The following is a 14455-nucleotide window of genomic DNA, read 5'->3' on the forward strand; positions in this document are numbered from 1 at the left end:
CTAACGAATTGTGCAAAAAATTCTAAAATTAGTGTAAAATAGAGCAAAAACGCGTTGTTTTTCTAAAACGTTTTCGCAGTTCGGTGTGGCCAGTACGTGAACTTATCTTATCTGTGTGTGAGCGTTAAACACACACCAATACGAGTGCGTTTTCTCGCGTCCCTTTCCATCCCCTTTTTCTTGTTCTTCCTCTTCTATAACTGTGTCAAATCAACAACAACAATAAAAAAATAGAACAGTGCTCGTGTGTGTGTGTGTATGTTAAATGCACAAATTGATAAGCAATTTGATTCAATTTAATCTAGTTTAAATCAGCTGAAAATCAGTGCAGCCAGCAGCCAAAAATAAATTATAAATGCTAAATTACTAATCCATATAAATAGAATACCCTTGAGTGGTTTTTGTGTGCGACTAATTAATTCATTCACATTTTGGTTCCGCATTTTTTTGAAATTATAACGAAGTTTCAGCTGTGGAGGGCAACAACAAAAAGCGGTTTTTGTTTGTTTTTCAAGCTCAACGAAAAAAAGAAGAAAAGAAATCCGCTTCCAATCAGCTGTTCCAAGCGACCGCCTAAGTGCGAGTGAGACAGCCTATCTGCGCGCCAAAATAAAACAACAACAAAAGTGGCACAGTGGTTCGAAACCTAGCTAAATGCTATAAATCAATTTGTTTTTATAGCTAAAATTTTTTGGAAGGAATATTAAACTATTACTTATATAATTAAATCTGTTAAGGTAAGTAGTCAGCATTCACTAATTTTTAACTAATATTTAACATAACCCAATTTAACGTTTATTTTCTCAAGTTTTTTAAATCGTTTACATTTAATACGCGTGTGTCCTAAAGAAGTGATAAATTAAGTAAAAAGTGAAAAATGAGTGATGAAACGGGCGATTCGGGCGGGGCAACTGCCCCACTTCCGTCGCCAGCTAATGCGGATACGGAACCAGGAGCTACTGCCTCCAAAATACCGGGTCCAAGTAGATCCAATATTCCCACGCCCGCTGCTTCAGCTACCGGAATCCCGCAGCCCAGCAAAATGAAGGCGCCATCCAATTTCGGATCTACCGGGTCTGTTTCCAAAATCGGAAGACCCTGCTGCAATCACACAACCCCTAAATCTGGGCCACCACCAAGAGGTGAGTTCAAATCGTTTGTATAATGCAAGCCAGGTAATATTTCAGTTAAACCAAAAATTTAGAATCTAAAGGTCTTTTGGGAGTGTAAATATCTTTTTATTTATTTATATACTGTTTGCTTAAAGCCATAGCTACTTAGGCTTTGGGCTTGTAAATATCTTATTTTAAGTCATAAGTCATAATTTCACATAATGCTATAGGCAAGTCTTTAAACTGAAACTCTCTATGTCTAATGGGAGTATAAATATCTAAGTTTAAATCATGTTTAGAACTCGAATTTTATTTGATATAATTTTTTAAACATCCATGTTCCTGCGATCATTATAATTCTTTTGTGTAAGCGTTTTGATTAAAAAAAATTTAAACAAATTTAATATTACTGGAAATAGATAATAAAACGAATATAATATTTTTGTGTTTTTAATATTAATTTGTTTTGACGATAGCTAAAATCAATAGTCATCTAATTAGTATTGTTAGTCACATGTTTCAGCATAATTTTTTTTATTTTAAACTGTGTTTTAGGTAAAAAATAAAAAAAGTATATATCGTTTTCAAATGAATCGGAAAACAATAAACCAAATCCCCTTTGAAAACCTTGTCAGTGTCATATTACAACTAACATTAAACTTGATTCCCTAAGTCAATTTTATTTCACAGTTTAAAACATTTTTTTAAAAGGGCTTTTCCCGGTTTGCTTTTTTTAAAGCAAGTTCGCGCATTCTGTCAGTGTTACAATCGTCTCAAAATAACCACTCTGAAAATTATTTTTGCGAGAAAATATCGCTTTAACTATGTTTTAATAAACTCTTAATCGGGGTTGTTATAAATTAAGTTAGCCGAAAATGGGTATTAGCAGAAAAAAGAAAGCCAAAAAGAATGGTAAGTTTAACAGACAGAACTTAACTTATAAACGTGAAAGAGAGTTTGTAATTTTGAGTTCGTTTCCTATAAGGTCTACATATTTCTTCCGCCCTCAACATTTATTATTTCGAGATTGCACTTATTTTGTGTTTATATCTTGGGCTCAAACAAGTCATCTGTAATTCCGGTTCGAACCAACTGCATCCACCTACATAGGCACCCACAAGATGTTGTTTTCTATATATACTATACGCGGTTGTAATGATCTAATAGAACGATGACAGACCCACTCACTTGCTGAAAATATATACGCTGACCCCACCCACTTTGAGTGCACTTTTTGCACTACATTGAACTCTACAAAAATGTATAGATACCTCGGAAAAAAATCTAAATTCTTTTAAAGAACCCATTAATAATATAAATGTGTAATTCCCACCGTCAACCGTTTTGTTTGGTAAACAAATGCTTCACTTCACTCAATTATTTAATCGTTTTGGTACACCAACGCTCAAGACAAAAATAAACAAAACAAATTGCCGCCTACTCCAAACTCTCGATCATAATTATAGAGCTGCCCCGAAAAGTGTTTTTTGGGAAGGAGAATTATGGCCAATTAGGCAAGTGCTGCTACCATTTAATTGATCCGCCCAATGTGGCTCATTTCAGGCACGTAACCTAACCGCAGCCGTCAACAATCGGCGACCCACTAGCCCATATAGCCAACGATCTGCCAAACGATCCATCGATCGATAGACGGGTTTTCTATTTCACAGGCACACGTTCCATATCCAATTGACAGTCGCAATGTAACCGCAAAATCATAGAAAGCCTCCGGGCATTGTTACCCAAAATAAACACAAAAATGTATTGCAATATTATTACAGATTAAACTGAGTCACGAGGTGCATGTAATGCGTACAGTGGTTAGGAAAAATGTAGCACCAATGAGAACTGTGAATTAGGCAATCACATATTTTAATTTTGATTACCTCTTTCATAAGATTGGATCGCCAGCTCATTTTTAATATATTACCAACTCATTTGCACTTAAAAGTAATTTAAAAATTAACACAGGATTGTTTATTGCACATAGTAATGGAATTAATTCAATAAATTAAGTTATTTGAGACAGGCAATTATTAAAGTAGTTATATTACTTGGTTACTTAGTAAACAATCCAAGTGATAAGCAAGCTTAGTAAGAAGTAATGGTCTACTTTGGTTAACCTTAAGCCATTACTAATATAAGACACAGATATTTGACTCGCTGTCTAAAACCAAATCAGTTCCAAGCTTAACGCTTTGATCCGCTGGCCAAATCAGCTTTCTAAAATCTCTCCTAACATTCTGAAACGGACTGTTTGACTCTCTGCCAAGACCTGTCATTTACCTCGCCACACTCAATGTCACACGTCTGAGAAAAATCTCCCCAACTCGGAACCGAGCAAAAAAAACCTGGCGACCGGCCGGCAATCTTTCTCTCCGTCGCTCCCTAATTGAATTTTGTTCTGGCGATGACACAGAAAATACACACAAAATGTATCTTCTGGTATGTAACTCTGTGTTTCCCGATCTTTCGAGGTGTTTTCGCGCTGCGCATTTTGATGCCGGGTTCCGTTCTCAGCCGATCTGATATGATCTTTTGCGGTCGCCACATGGCTGAGGTGCTCGTGGATGAGCTTATGTCACTTTTATTAGGTTTCGATCGGAAACAAATGTGGAGCCAGCCTCTCTCTATCGTCCATAAAACAGAAAGCTCATTTGTCTTCGCATTAAGATTGAATCGAAATGGGGTCCGGGATTGACGTCTAATGGATGAGCATCGTCTGGCGGGGGATTACTCCATTAGATTCTAGATAAAGCCTGGTTTTGTTTACATCACCAACTGAGTGGGAGAGTCAATATTATTGTTATGATTAGCAACTTTTTGTCTTACTTATTTGACTTCACTTCATTAAGCCGTTGAAATCTTTATAATTGAGGACACGTGTTGAATATTTGAACAAAAAACGTTTCAGATTTCATCCAAAAAAGAAGAGTATCTTACAAAAAAGGAATGGCGCATTGTGTGATACAATAAATCATGTTTTCCATTAATTGAGTGATCCGTGAGGTAATGATTCGTATTAAATATATTAGTATTTCCCCAACCTTTTCTTCTCTGCAGCCCTTAACTTATATAACTAAAAAGGCTTTTCCACGCACAGCTTGATCATTTTCATTGCCTTTTATTTATAGGTATTTCACAGAGTAACCTAAAAATAATTTACTTTGATTAACTCGAAAAGTTTTCTTGAGTTCGGTTTTTGAATCTCTCCAAGAATTTGTCAAACCTTAAAAACAATTACACACGCATCTTTGTTCAAAGTTCACCAATGGATTTTGAATTTTTTAAGAGCTACTTAAAAAAGTAAAAGGAATCTGCAAAGAAAACGAAAACTTAAAGTAATGTAAGGACTTGAGAACCACCTAAAAAAGTATATTTTAAAGTACAAATAAAAAAAGTATGTATTTTATTCACCAAAAATTAAACAACATTTTTAAAAACTAGTAAAATATCTGAGACATTTAATTTAAGACAATTGAATAAGACTGTCGTATGTATGTGAACACAAAAAACTCAAAAAATGTTGTTTTGTGTTTAAAAAGTAATGTTTTAAAGAATTAAAATCGCCACATAAACCTTTAAAAATCTTAAAATTTTTTATGAATCACAATTATGATAAATAATTTTTTAAGTAATCTCAACAAACCCTTTAAGCAAAGCTAAAAATTTAATTCCTGAGTTTTTTTGTTAAAACTAAAGAATCAAAATCTTCCCTTTTCTTTACGAGAAGTAAACTTAAAAAAAATGAAATTGGGACGTTAATTCTTATATCTTATCTAGAAAAAAATCTTTATGAAAAAACTTGAGAGGAAATATTGACATTTTGAACTCTTGATCCATCACCCCAATTATTTTTGTGAAGCTTTCACTGCACTTAGGAACAAAGTGATAAAAGCAATTAACCGATCGATCAATATCGGATCGAAAAAGAGGAAAACAATTGCAGCCATGTGGCAACACTTCGTTTGCTGGATTTACTTAACGTACGCGTCCGTGCAAAAGTTGAAAATAAAAACAATTTTTTTACGGCTCTGATTTTACGCGAGTAGACGTTTATTCAATAAAAACACAGAAAGCGCGGAGGCATTGCCACAGTGTCTGCTATTAAACACTGGCCAACAAAGCTCCGATTCCGGATTGCCAATCCGCTTCGGCGAGAGAGCGACGAATACAAAAGTATCTCAAAGTTTGCGCTGGCTTCGCTTTGCGATTGGCGCTCGCCGTTCAGTTACTTGAACGACTTTTCGCGAAGCGGACGTGTTGGACGCGTTATTCCAGCTCAGATGGCAACCAATTGAACTTGATCGGCTCTATACTATAGCTACTATATAGTGAACACGCAAACGAAATTGAACAAATCCAAAATAAAAGCCAGCTCTAATACAAAACCAATTAATCGTTATAAAACTCACAAAAGGTGATTTGGCGTGCCAGCTAAAAAAATTACAGACATATCTGAATATCCAGGCTCATAAGAAGGAACTGTTAAGTCAAAAGTTTTGTGAACCTTTTTTCCCGTCCTTGTCGTTGCCCTAAAAGGATCTCAGTTTATTTCGGTGCGAGATATTTTTGGAAACTTTTGCTTTTCATATTTCAAGTGACAGCCTTTGACCTTGGTTTCGTCTGGTTGATTACCATTTGTTAATCAAATGTATTCTTTTGTTGCTCTGTGAAACTGTGATTTGGCTGTGATTTCTACATACTGGCCTCATAAATATTTATTTAGTTTTTTTTTTTGTCTTAGCCAAGCCTAGAACTTTTTCAAGTTCTTTTGTTTAATTTGGTTTTATTGCACTTAGCGATAAGATATTTAGTTACTATCTCTTCATTCAATTATAACAATTTTAGGTGCTTATCATTTACCCGATTTTGTTAGGGCTTGGCTCTTTCATGTATGTTCAATTTAATGACAACTATAATTTGGCAAAAAAAATCAATAAATAAATTTCCGAAATTTCCGTGGTTTTTATAGTCGTGTGACTAATTAAATTGCAATTTTGAACTCATGTATGGTAGTAAACCTATTTTAAAGTAATAAAAGTAGCAATTATGCAAAACTAAAGACCATGAAAACAAAGACCAAGGACTTAGATATATTCATTTAAAATAATTGGCAACTTGAATGATCGTAAAATGGATAATGTGAAACGGAATTAAAAATTTTTAGTATTTAAAAATGTATTTCCCTTACAAAAGTGATTTCCAAGAACTGTAAAACAATAGTTCTCAGGGTTTGACCCTTGGCATTTCCACAATCATGTATTTCTAGCCCTTTCCATAAGCCATTATCGATGTACTGAGAACGAAGCTAATTAGGGATTTTCCGCTGACATCCGCTTTTTCCTGTTTGCAAGTACTTACATAAGTAAATTGACGCACAAAAAACATGTAAATGGGCTAAGCACGTGCCCCCAACCTCCCGCTCATTGAAATGTCGGCTAAATCGACAAGATAACCTTAAGGCATTCTATATCTATCTGTATCTACAATAAACTCTAAGCGACAACAAAAGTTCATTTGCCGAAACAGCAATAACAAAGTTCGGTTGCGGATTGTATTGAAAATTTGCGGTTAACCGCTAATTAGATATACAAATTTGTTATTGCTGATTTGTATTTTGACAGAAAGAGACACAAATGCTGATCAGTCTAAAAATACGTAGATATACGAGTATATGCGAAATGGAATGACTTTCACAGTGGCAATATTTGCATATTGCTCAAGACTTTGATTTTTAGTGCAATTTGGTTTTTGTTTTATTTGTTTGTGTCATTTTTTTTGTGGGGCTCGTCGTTGACGTCTTATTGCCAAATGAAGTTGGCTTCCACCGCCGGCTAACACTGTATGCAAATTTCAATTTTTATATTTAGTTGTCTGCGGTTAACTTTCTTTCCGTTTTTGTGGCTTTCTTTTCACTGCCACGTTCCGTTCGCATAACGCACATTTTGTCTGTCAATTGTCTACACATTTTGGACCAGGCCAAATGTTTTCATTCGCCTTGGCTTTGGTATTGTTATTGTTAACTGGTATTTTATCAGCTCAAATTTTTCTATTTTTTTGTTGTTGTGGTTGTTATTATTATTATGGTTCTTTTGAAGCCGGCACAACAACACTGTGGTGATAAGAAAAACACATTTTTATTTTGGGTTTCTCTCTTTGGCAGCGACATTGCCAACACAAAAAGGCTATAACTTTTTCTGTTGCCATGTTATCTTTGAATTAGAAATGAGTGTGAGATCTACAAGTATTATTTCACTAGGTATTGCAGTTCTTACTCATTTTGGATGCTGATAAGTCTACTGATTGTAGACGGCGAGAGATTGAAGATATTTCAAGGAATTTTTAGTTGATTAAGGAGGAATTTTAGATAAAAGCTGAAGAATCAGTAAATTAATCTACAGCTATTTTTGGAAACGTTGGTTTGAAGTTTTGTATGAGATATATTTGTATCTTTATCTTTATATAGAGATAAATATAATGTAAAAGTTATAAAAACTGAAATGTAAATTTTAAAACGCAAAAGATTATTCATAGGGAATTTTAGAAAGATTTCAAGGCTTCTGCTGCTTACACAAATGGTATTGAAAGATCGTATATAGAACTAGATATATAAAGATTACACAATCCACCTGTACAAACTGGTGGGCGTGTGTCATAAAGCCTTTTGAAGGCATCCACTTGGCAGACTGATCATCCCATCTGTCGAACTGGGATGAAATACCCATATATTTCACACCAACTACCGAAAACAAAATTCTATATACTTTTATATATTTGCTGTGGATCCCGCCACCGGTAATAATGATCTTTCGTCATTCCACTCAATGTAGTCGGTTTGTTTACACAATTTTATTGTTGCTGTTGACGTTTGTTATATTTGATTTATATTTATATATTTTTTTAAGCTTCCCCGCAATGAGCTCAGCTAGGTATTTGTTCTACAATTGTTGGCATCGAGAGGGCAACTTAAGTCGAGGTGGGTGGTTTATGTGGCGTATGAGTAATGTGCGATGCTGTTATATTACGTATACGCCCCGGCTAATTTGCAGTGCACTTTGTTTGCCATTCATTTATGAGCATTTAATTGCGGTAAATGCGCTTTTCTTCGGCTAATTGCGTTTCACACGCCTCGAAAATGATTTTTTATTTTGTATTTATTGTTTCGCCTCTTTTCTTTGCTTTTCCGCCGGCGGCACCTTTTACTTTTTCTCACTGACTTCCCCGGCAATTTAATTACAGTTTCTTTGACTAAACACAAATCGGTAATGAAAAGAGAAAAAAATTGAAAAAGGTGTAACCACCTTTGGTTAATTAATTTTTATGGTTCGTACCTGGTTTTCTTTTTTTTTCGATTATGAAATAATATTTCAGTTTGCACCTGTTTGGCTTGGAAATCTTTTCAAATGATTTATTGTCACAACTGAGTGAACCGAAGTCTTTCTCTGGACTTTCGTGTAAACAAACCCATTATTGCCTTCATTTTTTCCGCTCTTTTTTTTCGTAAGCTTATTTTTGGCCAGCATTTTTGTTTGTTTCTTTGTTGAGATACTTTTCTGCTTCTAATGAATTATTGGCCTCTGAAGTTTTTCGTAAGCTTAATGGAAGTATTCATTAAGAAAAGTCAGTAGACCTCACAAGAGGAAAGCTATTGGATTCCTGGAAATAAACTTAAATTTATTTTTACCAATTTAGTTAATTTATTTGTAATATCTTGACTATATCTAATTTTTCCACAGTGGTAAGACATTTTTTTCAATCTATAATAAAAATGGGGTCCGGATGTTACCTCTCCCTTTTATTTTTTCTTTGCCATATCAAGCCCCAACCAAAACCAAATACTTCAGCACCAATTTAACAACTAAACAACAATTTTAATCACTTTTTGGTCATTTTTCGAGTTCTCTTTCGTTTGCCCATTGTTTAGCTTACACTTCAGTGCTTTTAATTATTTCGTATGCAATAAAGCTCTAAGCAAGAACAGAAAAGGCAAAAGTCAAATAAATTAACACGTCACTTACACAATTCTCGGACCGAAGCACTTAAGTCTCGCTTGAAATAGCCCAAAGAGCTAAGTTAAAGTTTTCAACAGACATGCGTACTTAAATATATTTGTTAAATTAAAATTTAATGGTTAACGCTCAAGGGTTTCACATAAATAAAATAAGTATTGCCTCTTAACAATCCAAATTTTATGAGAGAAGTCCAAAACGATTAGGAACAAATTGGGAAATAATTATTATTCAAAAAGTAAATAATAATTAAATTGTTAAACAAACTGTTTCTTGTCAAAACTTTACCTAAACCAATGTTTAAGTGAATCCCATTAGATTTGATGAATGATAGATGATAGCTCTCCTTTAATGATGACATTTATGTCCATTTTTGAGTCTTAAATACTGTTATAAATTGCGACACGCCCACATTTTGAAGTCTGCAATCGAGCAGTCGAAATAAATTCCAATTCCCATTATGTGTGGGTTGCACAATCGAATTTTTATGGCAACTGACCAAATACAAAGCAAATTACTTTCAGCATTCTTCGCTGGCTTTTTAGCCAAAAGTGTCTGAAGAGTCTTTTTCATAATTTGACAAAGCAAACAAACAATAATTAAGTTGTTTTTCAGCTTATCTTAAGATCGAAAACACACGCGTCTATCGGAATATTAATTATTCACAAATAAAAAATGAAAACACTTAAGTTGCTTATTTGTTTAACTTTCCTCGTTAGGTTGTTAATGGTAGATTTGGTAAAGAAAAAAGGTGCAGGTGAAAAAGTCAAATGTCAATTCAAATTTATGTTTAAAATTCTGTTGGCTTTTTCCTTTTTTTATAGGTCATTAAATAGTGTCTAGTTTCGTTCTGTTATTGAAACTGGTTTTTTCAATTTTTGCATAATATTGATGGATCACTTTAGCTGAAACTGCTAATTTATGTTGGTAAAGCACCTCCAGGTAGTGTTTCCCAAGGGAATAAATTGACATTAATTTTATAGTCATTGAATTTTGTGATCTAGAGACTGTATATTTTCTGGTCTTATCTTGTTAGCAACTTCTTTATTCATTAGTTTTATTAAACAGCTTTACAGATATCGAATTGGGTGAATACCCAGATTTTACCGGTTATAAACTTTGAAATGCCGCATAATATCATGTTACTTTTTATATATTTGATCGTTGCTTTATATTTATGTCAAGTTTAAGCCTTAAATCCGATTTTTAACTGATCATATTTCTTGTGTTTAAGATCTTTGATAATATAATTTAATGGTGTTCATATGTAAATATAAAACAGAGGGTTATTAATATATTTTGTTGGGTGCTCGTCATTAGTCTTTAAAAAAATACTTAAAACAAAGATAATGCAGTTTTTTCCAGAATAACTTTTTGCAGAAAATTTCAGTCATTTGAGTCTGCGGAAGTAGTTGGCTAAGCTGCCTATATCTTTCAAGCAATTCCGAGAAAACATTCACCCAACACTCTCTTAGTTATCTAATCTCTTTGAAATGAAATAAGACTCTTTTGGGGTGGGGAGGCTGATCTGCCAGAGCGACCCATAACTAATTGCCACTTTTGCACATTACTTTTTTGTATGCCTTTTATTTTAGCCTTATTTTCTTGGCTAAGCTTTCTGGGCCCGTTACCATGGCCTGAATTTGCTTGGCTTGGCCCTTAGCTGTAATTATATTTTAATTTTAACTTAACATTTATGTGCTCTTAATTTGCTATGCTCACTTTGCGTTATTTTGCGCATGTTTCTTTTTTCCGTTTTTAATTTTATTTTTAGACACCGCCAGCATGAGTCGTGAAAGCGATGACAATTTAAGTTCGATCAATTCGGCTTATACAGGTAATTACACTTTTATGTTTCACTTATATTTAATTGATTGCATTTTTTGTTCATTTTAATTGGCTTCTGCGTTACATTTAATCTCTTCCCACGACATTATTAATTTATATTTAATTTTCAATTAATTGCTTGTTGATGTGGGCGAAATTAACACATCAGTGTTAACATCTTTTTGGGCATAACATTTATCGATTTGGAGCTCAATGGGAATTTGTTGCAAGATATTAACACGTCATGAAATGGGATGGTAAAATAAAAAGGTCAATTACAAAAAAAAAGTTCCTTGATAAAAAGGTATGAAAAAAAACTGATCTAAAATCACTTCAAATTATTATATGGAATTTACATTGTATATGAAATATTGATAAACTTTTAAACGAAAACAAATTGAAACACATTTTTAAAAATCTTTAACCCACTTAACTAAAGTGAGGAAAGGAAAATGAAATACCCCTGTATCTTATCAGGCTTGTTTACGTTTATCGACCTAGTAATCATTTCCATTTCATTAATAATTTGTATACCTCAATGCAATTTGTATTAACCCTGAAACAAGACACTGTTCCTTCCTCCCTCAAACTTTTGGTTCAGTGATCTGGGAACAAAAAAACAGACGTTTCATTGCCTTATCTACTTGTGTATGCAACATCTTCACTCAGATAGGAAAAATGTCAAAACAATCTCACGATCTACGACAGCCTAAAGATTGTATCTATATCCCATTCATATATTCCAATCAAAGGCCTATCAAAGTCAGCCGTAATCAGTCATAATTTTAATTGATTTTTACCTTAGCCGTAGGGCAACTTCATTAGGCTAAAATCGTCTTTACAGACGACGCCGTTTTCATTGGAATGTTCATTCAACTGTTTGCCCTTCTGCCACATGTGTGTCTTAATTGTATTTTTTATATCGCATTCGGAACACGTTCTAAACTTTAACAAATTTTAATTGTAATGCGAAATACGCGACTGGAACAGAGGCTCAACCGGATTTTTTGGGTATTTACTATATAGTATACATCTATAATTAATAATATATGGGACACGCCTTTAAGCGATCGACGCGAGTCACGTAAGCATCTTCATCTGGAAAACCCGTTTTCTATTTGGTAAAATTCTAGTTTGTCGCACAAAGATTACTGTTGAAAACATTTAGCATTTCAAATAATGGCAAATAAATATTCATATAAATCCATTGGCGATGCAATTATTGTGTGCCCAGAACAATGAGCAGAAATTAAATCAATTGAGATAAAAATTGGCTTGCTACAACAGGTACAGTAGGGAATATTTAAAGTGGAATATTTAAAAGTTGCGATACACTAAGTCAAGACGTCAGGAAATACAAAGATAAAATCGGGGGCTTGTAACTAAATTACTTTCAGCCACACCCCCAAATAAAATTTGTATTTATAACAGTGCTATATTTATCCAGACTGCACTCTCATGAAAAGCTTTACTGTATCCACTCGTGCATTTCAGTGGAAATGTTGGCGCAGCCCACAGTGAACAGGAATTAGAGATCGGCAATCAACAGCTAATAATCAGTTTTTGTCGGCATTTGCCAGAGAGACCCGCAGATGGATTTGCATTTAACATGCCGAAAAGTCATGTAAGTCATGCACAGTCCGAGCCTGGGGTTGTGAAAAACTACTCGATATGTGGGTAGCCGAAGCTACAGTAAAAACTGGACAGAAATTGGTTTGTAAGGCAGGAAAATACACGCGAAAATGTATTACAAAACATATGAAGAAAACAGAAACAACTAAAGATATTTATTAGCAAGTTGAGTGGCAAACCATGCCTAGGTTTTATTTCAACCTTTGTATTAGTTGTTTTCAAATTAAATTAGATTGGGATAGGTCTTGATCTTTCTTAAAAAATAAATATAATTTGGATATTTGACAGCCTTTCTTATGTACAATTTGTTGTCATTATGGTAAAAAATAGACTTTAAACTGAGAAAACTCTCGAAAATGTAGCCGTTGCCATTGGGACTTAAAAAGTTTTTAGGAGTTTGATATTCTGAAGAATGAAATTGTTTTTCTTATAGAAGTTGTTATAGGAAATTTATATAAATAGGAAAGTATAAAAATGTATACAAAATGTCATAATTTTTGATCAGTGTAAAAGCCCACATTAGATCGAGATACGAATCGCTTAGAACTGCAATTGCAACCTACACGGGAAAATAGAAACAAAAAGGAGGAGATCGGGAAGGCGGTTGGTTTAGCGACCTGCGCACAGTTTAGTTTAATTAAATGTTGTTTAATCATCTCAATAGATAATGTGCTATTGACATGGCCAGCACTGTTGGCTGATTTATCACCGGGCAGCGCGCGATCTATCCGCCATAAATGGTTGGCGAAATATTTGTTTTCGATTTCGACTTGTGTATCTCTGGGCTGCCGCTTCATTTTGGCCAGAATCGTGAGCAAAGTGGGTCGCAACCGGGCCGGGTTGCCTTTTGGCCAAGTCAAGTCAACTATTGGCGGCGCCACACTCCACTTGGCTTTGGCCCGGTGAGCGGTGCTCTTTGATGATTCATCTGTATCTGTCAGATACATGAGTTCATTAGCAGCACGGACACTGAATGTCAACTGCAAGGAAATTGTTTGTCATCTAGGTGCGTGCGTATTTTTAGAATGACGACGTTTCACAGTTAAATGTTGCAATTTACCAGTGGCAAGGGGAAAGGTGCTTAAATTAGCGAAGGTAAAGTCCAGTCTGATTTATGGCCTGACATTGGCTGCTCTACAGCCGCCATTACATAAAAAACCGATACGAATACAGAACGACAAAGACGGAGAAAATGTTTCCCCTTTTTACAATTAGTGAAAGTTTGCTATATAAAAAAAAGGGAACCACTCACCACGAGATACAGATACAAGCAGTTACAACGCCCAATTGTGATAATTAAAAAAAAAATGGTTACGAGCATGTGGGATATAGAAAATAAATTGCTACCGTCATGATGTATAATGGCAAATAATAACAAATTGTCTTGCACGATCGGCGAACGGTAGCAAATGCCAGTAAAAGCCTGTGTATCTGCCAGATACAATATACAATTGAACCTTGGAGTCGGCTGGTCTGGCCAACTCATGTCATGTCATGGCTGGGCCAACGCAATCGGTTTATTAGCCGAAAACAGTAGCCCACAAGACACACAAGTCGGTCGAAAGCATCTTCAACACACTCGTAGTCGTACTCGTACTCAAGCAGAGCATGTCTGGCGTAAAACGGAGAAAAATAAAAGCAATTTCAACTGACAAAAACACAATTAACTACATGACGTACACACGCTGAGGTTTTCACGACGCACAGCTGAAGATGAACTGGTACACAGGAAAAAAAATATAATAAAAGATTTATAAAATAAGCTTACTAAACTCGTATTGTCTTAAGATATCTATTTTACAATATAAACACAGTCAAAAGAAATACGTTAAATACATTTACTGTTTTATAATTTATACATTTTATAATTAA

The 14455-nt window shown here is 34.5% G+C and overlaps 1 protein-coding gene across 22 annotated transcripts in view; it reads left to right on the forward strand.

Moving 5' to 3' along the window:
• Positions 1–14455, forward strand: part of CLIP-190 (Cytoplasmic linker protein 190) — a 27757-nt gene continuing 13302 nt past the window's right edge. For 4 of the 22 annotated variants that reach the window (XM_070996093.1, XM_065865974.2, XM_065865983.2 and 1 more), the window contains exons 1-3: positions 2–737; positions 809–1142; positions 10899–10961. In XM_070996093.1, coding sequence (XP_070852194.1) covers positions 878–1142; positions 10899–10961 — 328 coding nt within the window. In that variant the 5' untranslated portion in view covers positions 2–737; positions 809–877. Of the gene's footprint in view, positions 738–808; positions 1143–1972; positions 2025–5323; positions 5533–10898; positions 10962–14455 lie in introns of those variants that run through there. The other 18 variants (XM_070996095.1, XM_065865977.2, XM_065866000.2 and 15 more) reach the window with 11 other exon arrangements.

Source organism: Drosophila suzukii, chromosome 2L, assembly GCF_043229965.1.
Source record: "Drosophila suzukii chromosome 2L, CBGP_Dsuzu_IsoJpt1.0, whole genome shotgun sequence".
NCBI lineage: Eukaryota > Metazoa > Arthropoda > Insecta > Diptera > Drosophilidae > Drosophila > Drosophila suzukii.